The sequence below is a fragment of the Corylus avellana genome, chromosome 6 (genome assembly GCF_965113065.1).
Source record: "Corylus avellana chromosome 6, dhCorAvel1.hap1.2, whole genome shotgun sequence".
Classification (NCBI taxonomy): Eukaryota; Viridiplantae; Streptophyta; class Magnoliopsida; order Fagales; family Betulaceae; genus Corylus; species Corylus avellana.
The window spans coordinates 10,801,229-10,816,827 of NC_142495.1; the positions used below are offsets into that span (position 1 = coordinate 10,801,229).

A 15,599-nucleotide genomic window follows, 5' to 3' on the forward strand; every position below is an offset into this window, starting at 1 on the left:
TTCACTTCAACTGTAAGTGCCGATCATTCCCAACAAATTTCAATGACATAAAAAGTCCCCGACATAAATTGATTACAAGCATTCACAAAATTTTGACAAGAAATACAACCAAAAAAAGAAACTCTTCATTCAATAACATATACAACATATTTTTAACACACTATTGTATTACCGACTAAATCGCGAGGAAGGCCTCATGAATCCAAGAAGATATACATACTCCGTTCTAGATCTTCTACAAATTTTTGCAGCATCCTTAACCTCAATATTTTGTATATCTGATCAACCTTTACATCCTACCATTTTCGATAATCCAACATAATTGCTCTGGGCAATCGGCTCAGAGGCATGATTATCTAAGCTTCGAATCACTTCCCTTGCTTCGGAAGGATGAAAGCGAGAAAAAGGATCTTGGAGCTGTAAGATTAAATTTTTAAGTACACCAGTGTCAGAAAAATGTTCAGCAATTACTTTATGAAATAAACAAAACTTCCTTCCAGCACTCCTAAGATGACTCTCTAGTACATATAATAAATAGATTTCTGCAAAAGGGGGATTACAAGTGTATAAGTTTGATCAATTGTGACTTGTGACAGAGTAACTTTCTTCAGCCCCATAGCATTGATGACATTACTGCTAGGAAAAGTATTATAAATGATATGGAACCAGATTAATGCTGATTGACGTACCTTTTAAGGAACTTCCTGACATATGATCGTCCCTCAGTTTGAAGTTTGCTGGAGGTGCTGGGATAGAGCTTTGTAGGGCTTGAACTGAAAGAAATGAAAGCGGACTGAGTTATCAACTTGAGAAATCAGGTTACATTTCTCTCTATCCAAAGCAGAAAAATAGAAAAGAAATAGACAAACAAAGGAGAAGATGGAGCAAAGAACAAAGCACAAGTAACCCGATGAAAAAAAAAAGTAAACAGTATAAATCATTTGCAACTGGCTAACATGTAGACCAGATTGGCAGCAGTTACATAAGGAAAGTATCATTTAAGAGAATGACCATTGAAACTTAAAGCCTGTTTAAGATTGTTGAAAAATAGAACTTTGTGTCCATAGAAAAAGCCTAAAAGAGCTTTTCAGAAGCAAACCTCATTGTCAAGCTTATCCTAAAATGTAGTTTTGGAATTTTTTAGAGCAAAAAATTCAAAAAAAAAAAAAAAAAAAAGCTTTTCAAGTTTCCTATCAAACGGACCCATTTTTAATTGACAAAGCTTTTTTACTCTTTAACGCAATTTCAAACAGGTTCTTAATATCATATAAGTAGGCCTGCCATAAATGAATATTCCTAGAAAACAAAAATAAGGAAAAACATCGGTTACCCTGTTCGTTGAACTCGCTCTCATTGAAGCTGTCCTCTGAAGGATGACCCTGCAAGAATCCCATTCTTGACTTCCTCAAGTCTTCTGATGACCTATTGGCAGCATCTCGCCCATCTTCTGTATCATCATCTCCTTCAGAAGTTGTAGCAGATATCCAGTCAACCAAACTCTCTGTCCCACGACTTTTCCTTCCGAATTTCAATAACCTTTTAAACCCTTTTGTGACATCCTTGCGAGACTGACTGTGGGATGAATTAGCAACAACAATAGGCTTCTGAGCAGTTCCCCATTTCTTTCGCATTCGAGCTGCATCAGCCTCTGATTGGGCAAGACTATGAGAATTCCAAGATGCAGGGCTCCCAATTGGGGAATCCACAGAAGCATCAATATCGGAGGTCTCATGTTGGTATGGAAATGGATTATGTATGCGTGAGTTCCATGAGACGGGGCTTCCACCTGGTGAGTCCTGCAAAGACCCTACACTGTGGAAAGTTGAAGGCTCAGTAGTACGCAACTCAGCCACAGAAGCAGGGTCCACTTGAGAAAGAGATCTCATGGAATCACCATTCTCAGACCCAGAATTAGCGGACTTGTCAGACCCCTGGCTCAATCTTGTTTTTCCATTTTCCATGTCACCACAATCTTCAACTACCATGGTTTCAAGCTCTTCCTCTTCTTCCTCCTCTTCCTCCTTGGCCATATCCACTGAATCTTCTGCCTCATAGGCCAATTCATCAAATTCTTCTTCATTTTCCAAAGTCTCAGTTATCACTGAAGCTTTCAGCTTACCAATAGTAACTCCAGCACCGGGACCTATGCCATTACCCTTCCTTAGAAAAGGCTTTGCATCCAAATTCTTCGAAAGTTTCTCATATGGGCTCTGCTCAGCCTGCTCTTTATCAAATTTTAATGGAGCCAAAACAGAGCTGTCAGAGTTCAGAGGGGACAAATCCTTAAACTCTATAGGATTAACAAAGCTTTTTCTTAACGACTGTGACCGCCGTGGCTTCTCTTCCTTGGCAACTGGTATTTCCTCAGTGGTACTCTTGCTGCGGCCAAAATTCCTCGCCTGTGAGCGGGTTGTTGTTTTGCTGACTCCAGAAGAAGGTTTCGTGTTTTCTTTCCTCAAATCTGAGAAGTTTGGAACTGACTGTGCAAGAGGATTTTCTGATGGGACTCTTCGCTTCCCAGAAGTGGAATTGGAAACTTTAACTGATGAACGTGGAACTGAAATTGCTGGTGTGCAAGGGGTGGATGAAGACAAGTTTCTGTTAGGTAAAAGCTTTTTTGTTTGAGCGCTTCTAGAAGCAACATCCCCCACAGATGACTCACTGAAAAACCTTTCTTGTCCATAACATTTCTGTCGAGAAAATTTAGAAAGGTCTTCCTCGTCTTCACTCTGAAAGGAATCTATTGGATGCTGAAAAAAGGAAAATCGTACTATGATAAGTTAAAAGAAACACAATAGGAACCAGAATATGGCTTTAGAATTATAGAGAGTCAGTATTGTTATGAGTGCGTTTGTGAATGTTGAGTCCCGCATTGAGAAAATATAAAGAAAAAAAGTACTTAATATACCTAAGTAGACCCAAACCTATTAGCTTAGGCTTTTGGGCTAATGTGGTGTTCAAATATGTATATTAATGTACTTCGAGTAAAAACTCCATAACTGTTGTATCTCCCCAACAACTGGTATCAAAGCTTTTGGTTCGAGTGGGAGCAATGGTAGGAGAAGGGAAGATAAGAATCGAAGAGTTCGACGGCACAAATTTCGAATATTGGAAGATGTAGATTGAAGATTATCTGTATGGTAGAAAATTACATCAACCTCTCATGGGGAAACAACCTGACAGCATGGATGATGACCAATGGGCCCCGCTTGATCGATGGGCGTCTAGGTGTCGGGACACGTCGGATTTGGAGTTATGTCCACTTCTGCAACTCTTGACGCATGACACTCTTGGAAAAGTAAAACAAGTCACAAGCGAGGGGGAGTTGAGTCAATGTAAAGAGACTCATAAGTGAGGAAAAAATTGTTGAGTGTTGAGTCCCACATTGAGAAAAATATAAAAAAAAAATAGTACACCTAAGTAGACCCATTAGCTTACGCTTTTGGTTAGTGTGATATCCAAATATGTATATTAATGTACTATGAGTAAAAACTCCATAACTGCTTTATCTCCCTAACAAGTATAAACATCAAATTCTACCAATCAACAGGTTTAGTACTTATTTCTTAAAACCAAAACTAGAATAAGACTACCTGCTCCATCTTCACACTCGACCGCAAATTGAAAGATCTAAGTTTCTCCGCACGTAGACGAGCACCAGACAATGAATCCACCTTATCGGCAGAGGCAGAAAATTTGGCCTTCATCTCAGCTCTACCCCTCTCAAGGTTATCCTGCATAGCCTTCATCTTGGCTTCCTTCTCTGCTCTGTTAGAACTCCATTCTTCCTTTAGTTTAGCATCTCTTTTCTGCATGTACCTCTCATAGAATTGACCTCTGGAATCATCTGTAAAATTAAGTTCAGAAAAATTCTTCCTCAAAGTATCACTATAATCCAGATTATCTACCATCTTCATCAGCGGAGTTGTAGTATGGAACTGTGACATATTAACAGAACTCCAAGCCCGTTCAATCACTGAGTTTTTATCAGGCAGTTCTGCAGGAGTGATCTCTGCTGCTGCCGCTGGTTTCCTGTGCTGTAAACTTGCTGCCTGTTCAATCTGTTTGTCAGCAGGCTTGTTTCTCCGTGCAGAACTGGACTGATCCCCAGGAACCCGAAGCTTGTGCTCAGCGAAAAGCTTTTCAAGCTCATTAGCCTTCATTTTCAGCTCATCATTGAGCTCCTGATTTCCCTTAGACTGCCTAACTCTCTGAACTTGCTCCAATGGTGTTGTTGAGATTGTAGAAACACTCTCTAGAGTCTCCGAAATCTTTTTACCAGGATTGTCCGACTTGCTGTTTTCGCCAGCAACACCAATTTCATCCCTCCTACCCTGAGACTTCTTAGTCTGCTCACGACCAGCGGAAACTGGTTTCTGAAACTTCATGTTCAGGACTCCAGAATCTTCCACTTTGAGTTGTTGCCTATCTGATGACCCCAATTCTTTCTTACCAACCTCCTCAACTTCCCCTGTAAAAGAGCTCCACCTGGGCTGAGGATCCAATTGATTGACCTCAACTCCTTTGAGCGGAGCTGAGGGGGTTCCCTTTAGTTTTAGCCCACTACCACCATCAAACTGCCCTGATAAAGAGCGGGAATGACTCTGAGAACCCCTAGCACGTGATTGAGTCACTGGCTGATCTCTCGGTCCAGATTTCTCCACTCTATTCACAAATCCACCATCATAAGTACCGTCCCCTGCCTTGCTGGAAAAGGTTCCAACCTTATTCTTCCCTCCAACAACCTCAGCCTGGAACGAGAAGCCACTCAACTGCGTCTCAACACCCACCCCACCAATCCTCTCTTTGTTACCCAAAGAAACCGCCAACTTCTCCTGGGGAACCCCTTGATCACTCAACCCAGCTGGTTCTGCCCTACCTGTGAAAGCCCTGGATTGGCTATGAGACCCCGCCTGATCCTTCCAATTAGTCCGTGCCTTTACACCGACCTCTTCCTCTTTACCCAAAACCCCCTCAACCCGGCTCTGCACCTCAGCTTGATCTTTCAACCCACCATCACCAAATCTACCAAAATCACTGTTTGCATCAACCTTAGAGGAGCTATCCGTGTCATTCAACCCCTTCCGGTCCTTATCCTCGCATTCACCTGAAAATATATTATTCTGCTTGGCCTGAGAAACAGAAGAAGCAGAAGATGGTGTACACAAAGGGCTCTCTATATCCTTCTTCTCCCCGCTCACATCAATGCTCATGTCGCTTGCCCCGCTCCATCTCCTCAACACGGCCCTCTCGACCGCCACAGGCACAGATGAGACGTCCGACGAGAGCCTCCTCAGCTCCACAGGCTTCCCTACAAGGGGTTTGCCGCCACCGCCACTGCCACTGCCACCAGAGCTCTCTTTCTGCTTGTTCTCAAAGAGGTTGATACGGTCCTGCACGCTGAGCCGCCTCGCGGGTTGACTCGCCGCAATGGAAGTTGGCTCGGTCAAAGCCTCTTCTTTCTTGTCGTTTTGGGCATTGGCCACGGATTGGCTCTGTTCCTCGCTGGGTTCGTTTTTCTCGTTCAAGTTGCGTCGTGAAGGGACCGTGGTGGCAAAGGTCTTGGGCTGTTGACACGTGGATGGCTGCGATGCGTTCAGGTTGTACTCCGGTTGCGTTGGATTTAATTGTTGTCGCTGGTCGTCTGGACCTGTTGGTTGAAGAAGTTGTTTAATTTGGGACTGGTGGGATCTGCGGTGGACCCCAGTTGTGTCTTCCGTGGGATCATCGATTGACATGTCGGACTCGGACGATAATCTCAGAGCTCTGTCGTCGACACCTGGCTTCCATGAGTTGACCAGGTCCGGCCTTCTCTGGCACAGTGAGATGAATTTGTTACAAGCTTCGCTGCACGAAAATTTCAAAATTAGTATAAAAATTAAAAATCTTTTTTTTTTTTTTTTTAATTTACTCAAAAAATTGAAAATAAACCAAAAAGGTGAGAAGCTAAAGGCCGAATGGGCCTCCATAACTGCTAAACCTGTCAAATTGACATTGTGATTGCCATGTCCACCTCTTTTATATTTCCAATTTTTTTATTTTTTTATTTTTTTTTTCCAGCCATGCAAATGGGTTCTGTACAAAGTTGTACGATAGTTCTCAGCATGACCCACTTGACAAAATCTAATGAAAGACCCCATCAGAAAATTACAAATGGAATCCCCAACGCTGCATTAGATTTACATGATAAATCATTAATTTGAGATGGCCCTCCACATGTTTGTCGCAAATGCAAAAGAGAGCGCAGCAAGGGCAGAGATTGGTCAATTCAAGGATGGATCCCACCGACCCACGCAACAAAATTCTAGCAAAGCAAACAAAACCAGACGCAACTTGTGGTGGACTGGAGCGCCATCCATGATTTACCAATCATGGAAAACAAGCATAGATAGATCACAAGCACCTGTCAAGCCAGCCCATTTTCAAATTTTTGCTTTTAACGGATATCTTTTCATGGTACATGGTAAAATCTCATTTTCCAGATAGCTCAGCAGGAGCATAAATTAGGCATAATAGTGGACCAAAGCTGTGACCTGTCAACATTGATTATCAACCTCAACAGCTTAACAAGTCCAACGTAGAGTCTCAATTGGGACATTTGAAAACAAACATGGAGTTTCGATTTTGTGATCCCACCTCACTATTATCAAAATCACCAAATGATAATGGGAGTTCTGGAAAATAAATTTAAATGATAAAAATAGTGGGGTGAGCTACTTCCATAATCAATTCAAAAAGCACAATCTAAACCAGGCTCATGCTTTATCATAAGATAAACAAAAAGAATTAACCTTAGCACTTTGGATTCCAAAATGCCCCAACTGACTCTAACAACACAAGCTTTTCCAAAAGACATTGTCATTATACCAAGAATTAGTTGAAAATGTGGGAAATAAGTAAAACAGCTTCCATAAAAAAAACAGGATATCTGCCAGGTTTGACCGCATATGCAACAAGTAGAAAATGTGTCAAAATCCTTTGACAGGATGACATGTTGGGTAACAAATAGGTGAAGGTTAATATCTTATTAATTAAGTTCTGTTTTGAGAGAATCTGGTAGCAAGGGGGTTTGTGAGTAATTACTAACCTGGCAAACTTGCTAATGATTTCTCTATAAATCTAAACCAAATGGTGAAATATATCCAGTGTTATATCCACACTCCTCCCCCCCCCCCCCCCCCCCCCACCCATTTTAGCTTAGAAAAAGATGTTGTCATCCGATGTCACATCACTCAACATTCACTCGATGGAAATTCCATTATCTGCATGGGAAAAACTTCCAGTCAAGCCCAGATCGATTTTGAGATTCTCCTCTTTGGACAGTTTAAAGAGCGATTTTGACCTTAAGGGAGAAGTTTTGAAAATTTCCTCTTCATTTCTCTATCCTTCTGTGTTTGCCATCCCAGCAAACCAGAGAAAGATTCTTCCCTCTTCGTCACTGCTACTAAAACCCAGCACTAAATCCCTACAAGAAGCTGGGTTCATCTGATGTCACATGCACAAGAACACAGGCATACATACACACGCCCGCGCACACACATTCACAGAAAAGGGGGGGGGGAGGAGATGTGATGAGGCTTGAGATATAAGGTTTACTTGAAGATAGGATTTCCTAGAGTTCTTACTTCAAGCGATGGGCGCCAAACCAATCTGCAAAAAGATGGAGCTCAGACACTGTCTCATTGTTGAAACCAGCAGCTGATGCACGAGCACAAGCTGTGGTCAAGTCCTGCCTAAGTGCAACAAGACGCACATCAATAGCCCTCAGAAGCTCCTTCCTGTATTAAGTGGAGAAAATAGCAAAACAAAAATTAGAAAGCAAGCAACTCAAAGAGAGTAAATTCAACACATCGAAAATATCTGTCATAGCATAATTCATCATTCTAAATTTTATGACGACAAAGTAGTAGCATTTGCTATGAATAATGAAGCTTTTAACTATTATTACAATTATTAACTGTGCCATTTTATCATCGCAGCTATGAATAATGAATGCTTTTAACTATTATTACAATTATTAACTGTGCCATTTCATCATTGCAGCTATGAATAATGAATGCTTTTAATTATTATTACAATTATTAACTGTGCCATTTCATCATATGCAATGATCAACATAACCATTGTCCCTGCCCCTTATTACGGGTTGACCAAGTATATTAGCTTCCATCCACTTGCACAGTATATCATATTTAACAACAAATCCTTGGCAATGACCGACTTGAAATTCCTAAACAGATACCTATGCTGATCCCTAAGTTCCCAAAAATCCACACATGGTAATCACAGCCAAGAAGGCTTCATTACATCATTGCCAAAGAACAAAGTTTTCCTCCAAACTATTTGTTTTCCTCCTCCAACCCAGTCTATGAGAATCACATGCTCTAAGAAAATATGTTAGTTTAATAGACTGGGTTTAAAAAAAAAAAAAAAAAAAAAAAAAAAAAAAAAAAACCTTATTCATTGCCAAATTGCAGAATTCAGGTTAGCATATCTCAATCACCACAAAAGGTACCCCTTTTTTTTTTTTTTTTTTTTTTTTATAACGAGGAACCTCTCTAAGGCAGGGCCACTTCTTATACTTACCCCTGTTAGGTAAACCTCGGACATGTATAAAGCACCCCCTCAACATGGATCGGGTAATACTGCGGCTTTGCCGGCGGGCTGGCTCCAAGGAATTGTTCGCACCCAAAGGGAATTCAAACCTTAGACCTCATGGACTACCACAAAGACCAAAGCTCTTACCATTTGAGCCAACCCCTTGGAGTGAGAAGGTAGTCCCCCATTTTAAATGACATTAACATCAAAACCATATTCAATGACTGACATATAAAGGGAAAGTGCAATTGACCAAGTGAAATTCGCAACACACAATGAAACCAAAAGGTTCAAATCCATGTTTAGCTCTAAGTGAACGCGTTCAGTAACAAATTTGGAAACTGATCAAATTAATTGAAACAAACATTGAGGAGAAAAAAGAAAGAAAGAAAAAAAGAAACTATTACTTTGTTGCATCCGCAGCTGCTGTGATTCCTGTTCCATCCCCACCTGGAGCATATTATCCAAAACTGAGTCAGCATATTAATGACTCGTGCTTCAGAAAGAATGTAGGTTTGGCTGGCAATTTCCAACATGAAATACTTCAAAATAATTTTCAGATGTCTAATAACCTAGGCAGAATAAAAATATACCGGGGCCATGAGACTCCAAAGAAGCCTTACTGAAGTTCAGAAAGTGGCAAAATAAAAGGTAACAAAAGTATTTTTTGGCAAACAACTAATGTTTACAATCAAAGATTGCAACAGCATTTATCTATTAAACAGGAAATTTAGTTGCCACAAATAAACATTCAGGACTCGTTACCATGCCTGTTAAGATATATTACGTGGTGATTTTAGAAGAGACTATTGCTCAGAATGAATTTGTATGCCTCCCCAAATCCCCCCCATAAACCATCATGGCCCAGGACATTATGGGATGATAACAATTTTTTTTATAATCATGGAAGAACAATTCACAGTTGCATGTCTTGACAAATAATAAAATTTAGAGCGTGGGTATCTTTAACAGCTCAAAATTATTTCCCTTCAAAACTCCATAACTAGGTTCACACGTGACAATTGTCTGCAGGACAATAAATATTACATAGTGAGAGGAAGGTTTGGAGCAACAGCTCTAGAAGATGTCACTCAGCAAAAGATACAAATACTACTCATTATCTCAGTAATTAAGCTACCAGCACCAATCGAATGACAGATCGCATTTCATGAAAGGTAGAGCAGTTCACTTGCAATGTATCACATACTTGATGCCTTATCAGTAAACAAAAGTATTAAGACCCTAAAATTCACTAAATCAAGGCCCACTTCATGATCCACTGCCTGGATCAAAATGCCCTTTGTCAAGGCCACACCTTGATACCTTGACTTACCCATGCACAAATAAAAAGCCAAACCCTAATGCTTGAACCAGGCATACTACCATGTTTGCTCGGTACAGTGGCAAGAGAATTATGTGGCAGTGCATGGGAACCAACTCCCCTGTTTCCGGGATTTTCTTCACTAGAACCACCGATGCACATAGAAAGGTCAAAAGCAATTCAATAAGTACAACTGCCCCTTAATGCCCAACTGCCAACAGGTGCATTGAACCCTATAAAACTGATCTTATTGCCAGCAGACACTAACAGCTCCGAGGAAGAGAGCCAAGCTTATGATAACCAGCCGTGGGCAACAACACGGGCAAAGGAAGTGATTCTTTTAAGTTTACCGATAGTGCTGTCAAGATGAAACCTGTTTGGTCTATAACAATAATCCTGAATTTAGTTTCTTCTCTCTACTAGCTACTACAACATAATCCATAGCTAAACTCTATGGGTATTTGCAAGGCTTCATAATCTACAAGGACACACGACTAACACATTTTCAACTTTTCACGTGTCTCTAGGTCTTATGTAATGATTACATGCACACAATCAAGCTTTCCATTTTTCCTTTTCTTCTTTGTCCTTTGCCAAGTAAACTGGCCATAACATAGACATTGAAATATTCTTTCACAATTCTTTAGGTGCCAATGCACAAAATAGAAATGAATACTTTTGACATACTCGCATTTCAAAAGCAACAAGACAGAGTGCCCAAGCGCATTTCAAAAAGGAATCCTTACCCTTCTTCCTTCTCTCTAGTTACATAAACATTAGAAGGTAGCAACAATTCTATTTCCATTTGAATATGCTCTGATAGAGTACTTTCATTGTCACGCCCTTTCCAAAAAAATCTGCTAAGATCTTCACAGTCAGCCACCGTTGGCTTATTAGATCCGGCATCATCTGTGAGATCCACCACCCCAGCTCACCATCATCCTTCTCCACACCCACTCCAAGCACGTGCCAATTGCTTTTCAAATCTTTCACTGCCGGCCACAATTTGTCTTCCTCACTGTCACCACAATTCAGCATCCACACCAACAGCACCTACTTTGCTGATTTCATCACCTAACTTCCAAATCCAAACCAATGCTATTAATGTCTCATTCACCATTGAAAACCTAACCCATTGCAACCTAATTGTCAAGCAACCTCCTATGAACTTTTGATCTCACAACTTTTTTTCCTTGATCCATTTTGTTTGCTTAAAAAATGATACGGAAACAAGAAAAACGATTTGAGACACTGTTTGTATCCTCTGGGACTTAGGATTCAGGGAAAACATAACATAATAGATTAAAACAATAACACAAAGCAACAGAGAAGAAGATGGCTAAGTTCAATACAAAATTCATTTAGTTTTCTTTCATATAAAAAATGTTTTCTCAACTATTGGAAATTGAAGTTTTTTTATTGAAACTAACATCTACGCTTCAAGTCTTGGATATGATTTTCTGCTTTTATTGAGAGAAAACCTTTAAACAACATTTTTTGAGGCAAAATTGAAACTTTATGTTGGTTTTCAGTTTAGTGATGGCCCATAGTCACGCATCTTGCATGTATCATTAAGAAAATTATACTTCAGGGTAATTTCAAAGAACAGTGGGCTATTTGCTGTTACGTCTATATTAGAGGCCTGATTGCTCAATTTTAAGGCTTAGTGAAACATTGCAAATCACCCCATAATTTGGGGTGGAAAATTTTAATTCATCATAATATTTATTTATTTATTTTTCTGATAAAGAACAGGTCATGATATTAAATACTTCCAAATTTGGACTTACAATACCATAAATGGATAACTTAATATATAACTATATGTGATGAGTTTTCTCTTGAATGTACAATATAAAGAAATATGTTTTTGACAAGACAACAAAGCTTCTTGGCATGCACAATGCATTAGAGACATAAAATTGACATTTGCACGTATTTGTGTTCAGTATTTAAAATAATCCCTAAACCTAGAATTTAATCCAGTTTGTGATAGATTATGCTTTAAAGAGGTATAATATAACTTTGAAATTGATGTTCTGAACCATTACATATTCCCTATATAAATTATGGAACATGCGTACATGACTTCTACTATGTACCTCATAAACTTATTAGGAAAACATTCAGCTGTCTTAATGGGATATTTGTTACTATCTTATGAGAATATCAGCGTCACAAACTGCTGGCACCTCAGTCTATGCCTATGTTGACAAAATGCAACTCAGGATGCTCCAAAAGTTGGCATTGTGAATGATTAGACCAAAACCACTATAATGGTCAGCCACTGAATAATGTATCTCCACCAGTCCTAATTCCCCACTCCAACCGGTTTAAACTCCACCACTCTTGTACCATCCACAGAATGATATCACAAAAAACCAATGCCATGTGAATCCTCTCAACAGAGAGAGAAATATAAATAAATAAGGAGAAACTTCACTTAGCTCTCCTAAACTTTCGTCGCTTTTGCAATCACCCCCTAAAGTTCAAAAAATCTCAATTTAGTGTATTCAACTTTAAGAAATTTGCAATGTCACCCTTTCGTTAGTATTTTCTATTAAATCCTAGCGGAGGCCCTAGAAATTCACAAAATACCGTTGTTTTTGTTTAATTATTTAATTATAAAATACATGGGTATAAAAGTTATTTCACCCCTTTTCCATCTGATTTAACCCCAAACCCTGACGGGAGGGATGACATTGCAAATTTTTGAAAGTTTGATACACTAAATTGAGAGTTTTTGAACTTTAAATGGGTTGTTGCAAAAGCGATAAAAGTTCAAGGGGGTTAAGTGAAGTTCCCCAATAAATAATAAAAATCTAAGGAAATCCTTAACATCATATTTGCTTCTATATTGTAAATACAAAAACGACAAAAGTAGAAATACTAAATGGCTTATTAGACAGGACTATAAAGGCAAGTTTTCTTGTATTCAGACAAAACCTATACCAAAGAGTAAAATCAACTACCTAAAGTCAAATGGAAAGAAACAAAACATACCTAATGCACCAGAATGCTGATCTCCTACCCCCTGGAATAGAATAAATTCAGAAATAAAATTAATTGAAAAATAAGTTCCTGAATTCAGTAATAAAATTAATTGCATTTTATTAGCACATCTGAATTGCGGTTATTACCTGAGAATATATTCTCCGGGCTGCTTCCAACTGAGACATCTCCACATCAAATGTGTTGACAAGCTCCAAGACCTCTGGTGTACTAACAAATCGCACAAACCTGGAGAACAAGTTCCAATCAAGTCAAAGAACTCAAAACTCTATCATGTAGAAGGGCAGCCAAATCCAAATATAGTTAAGATTGTTTCAATTGGCAACATATGTTACCTTTCAAGTGTTCCTTTAGTGAACCACATCTCAGCATTTTTATGTTTCTCAACTTCAAGCTTAATCGTCTGAACAGCAAGTGCAACCTGCTCTTCTGCAACCTTTAAATGGGACACAAATGGCTTTACTAATCCTGACGCAAGCTTCTCGGTGTTTCCATCACTCGAGACAAACAATTCACATCTGCCCAAAAAGGAAAAAGAATATATATCCCCATATCAAATCTGCATAAATTGAAAGATAGAAAGTATAAGAAAAAAATTAAAACCCAATAAGAGGTTATCCTCACCGTGAGCGTTTTGGCGACAATTGGAACACAGCATAGTCAAGAGGTGTGTCAGACTTCATCTTCCCCTACTATACACTATCTCTTCTCTGAATTATTCATATACCCAGGTGTACTTTGAGCAAACTGCAAGCGCAGATCCTCACAATTTTAGTTAATCAAGTCTCAAGCACTGCAAAATTTTAACCCCACAATGCAGATTCTGGAAAAACCAATAAAAATTAAAAATAAATTACTATCTATCAAAAGTTATAAAGCAATGTAGTCTAAATCCATAAAATTGCAAACTAATACTAAGTTATCATAGAGTGAAAACTTTAATTATTGAAACTAATGAAGGGAACCATACTATAGTAATCCACATTGAAACAAACTGGATTTTTTCTTTACAAGTATTCAAACAAAATGGATTACTTAAAAATAAGTCAAAATTAGAAAGTAGATGCCCAGTGGCTAAAACCCACTTTACTTTTAGACCAAACTGGTTACTAAAAATACCCGATAGATCTCAATCCCAAAACCAAATGCACCAAAATTCACGCTCTTGCACTAAAATAGGAGCCCCCACTTTATACAAATCAATCGTATTCGTCACAGATCTGGTTCAATAAATTTCCAAACCCAAATGGCAAACCAAACCAAACCCACATAGACTTTCCACCGACAAAACCAAATTCAAATGCAAAACGAAGCCAAACCCAGAAAAAAAAAATAAATAAAAAAAGATTGTACACATAAATAGACATACACATTAACACAAAGTACACAAAGAAAAACAGCTCGCCGAAAATTCAAAAACCCTAGTCACTCAGACCATTTAGCGCAAATGTGAGAGCGATCATGGAAACAAAAGCGTACCTAAGAGGTCAATCTTCCGAGATCTTGGGCTTGCGCAATCGGATCCTCGGATTCGGGTTCAAATGGGTACCAACATTTCGCTATACTCGCTTTTTATACAATCTTTTTCCTTCTCCTTCTGTGCGAGTCACTGGGAATAGCTCTTCCGAATTACTTTAATGGGCTTCGCTTTTATTTTTCTTTAGGTTCTAAGGAAAACCCTAACAATGACAAGATGTTTTTCGCTTTACTCATCCCCACAAACGTGTATCTTTCTTTCTCTCTCCACACTCCTCTATAGTCTATACAGTACAGAGAGATAGAGAGAGAGAGAGAGAGAGAGAGTAGTGTGCTTTCAGACAAGTTTTTGAAGTATGTAATTCGTTAATCATATAATCTTTACTAGAATTCAAAGACAATGACTCTTTGATTTCCAAGGTAAAATTACAGAAAAATGGCCTTCACTGTAGTGCTCTCTGTTGGTGTGAATTTACACAAATGGGCTTGACTCCATATTATCCATGCTTTGCAGCTGCTTGGGCGGAGAGATTACAGTAAAATGAGTAAACCAAACAATAGTTACCAAGAATTTAGTGAGATGGGTAAATCAGGATCCATCAAAATGTTTCAGGATTAATGCTTGAATACCATATTCAAAAAAGGAAACAATCTAAATAACTAATCATTGAATAATAATTTTTAGCAGTTTTTTGCCCAAATTGTTAGTAATTTGAGCAATCCATTTAAAAGAGTTTACCATAAGATTTATCTGTCGGAATAAATAGCTAGACAACTTAAAATTTATTTAAACAGATAGATTTTATCGGGTATCTTTTTTATGCAACAGGTGTTTTATTTTAAATCTTGAAAAGACAAAATCTTTCTTAAGAACATAGAAGCAAATCTCGTAAGAATCAAGACTTTTAAAGTTTTAAATACCATAAATTTTACCACAAATACTAAAACTGCCGCTAAAATTCAATAGACATATGCTAACAAGTCATGGATATTTTAGTAAGGTAAAGGGTATTGTCGTCCAAACATGTGATTGAGTGATTCCATGGGCAATACGTTATGTAGAACATGGATGGTCCCACTGTTCAGTAAAGTGGGCATTTTAGTAATTTAAGGTTAGTGAAGTCACGGTCAACTGTGCACATTCACTCCCGCTGAGACTGGAGAGGGTGAGAGCTCCAAATTAAACGGTTAT

At 38.8% G+C, this 15,599-nt stretch overlaps 1 protein-coding gene across 2 annotated transcripts; it reads right to left on the minus strand.

The window, feature by feature from the left end:
• On the minus strand, positions 1 to 14,740 carry LOC132186298 (GPI-anchored adhesin-like protein). Of its 2 annotated transcripts, none has more exons than XM_059600192.2 (11): positions 14,411 to 14,740; positions 13,556 to 13,678; positions 13,267 to 13,449; positions 13,060 to 13,159; positions 12,923 to 12,953; positions 9,006 to 9,048; positions 7,626 to 7,778; positions 3,594 to 5,847; positions 1,331 to 2,750; positions 690 to 773; positions 1 to 417 (listed from the first exon to the last, which is right to left on the minus strand). In XM_059600192.2, the coding sequence occupies exons 2-11, from the start codon at positions 13,612 to 13,614 to the stop codon at positions 353 to 355; spliced, it is 4,392 nt and encodes a 1,463-aa protein (XP_059456175.2). In that variant the 5' UTR covers positions 13,615 to 13,678; positions 14,411 to 14,740; the 3' UTR covers positions 1 to 352. The 2 variants fall into 2 exon arrangements, with proteins under 2 accessions (XP_059456175.2, XP_059456176.2); XM_059600193.2 differs by having other exon boundaries at positions 13,556 to 13,754.
• Between the last annotated feature and the right edge of the window lie 859 nt (positions 14,741 to 15,599).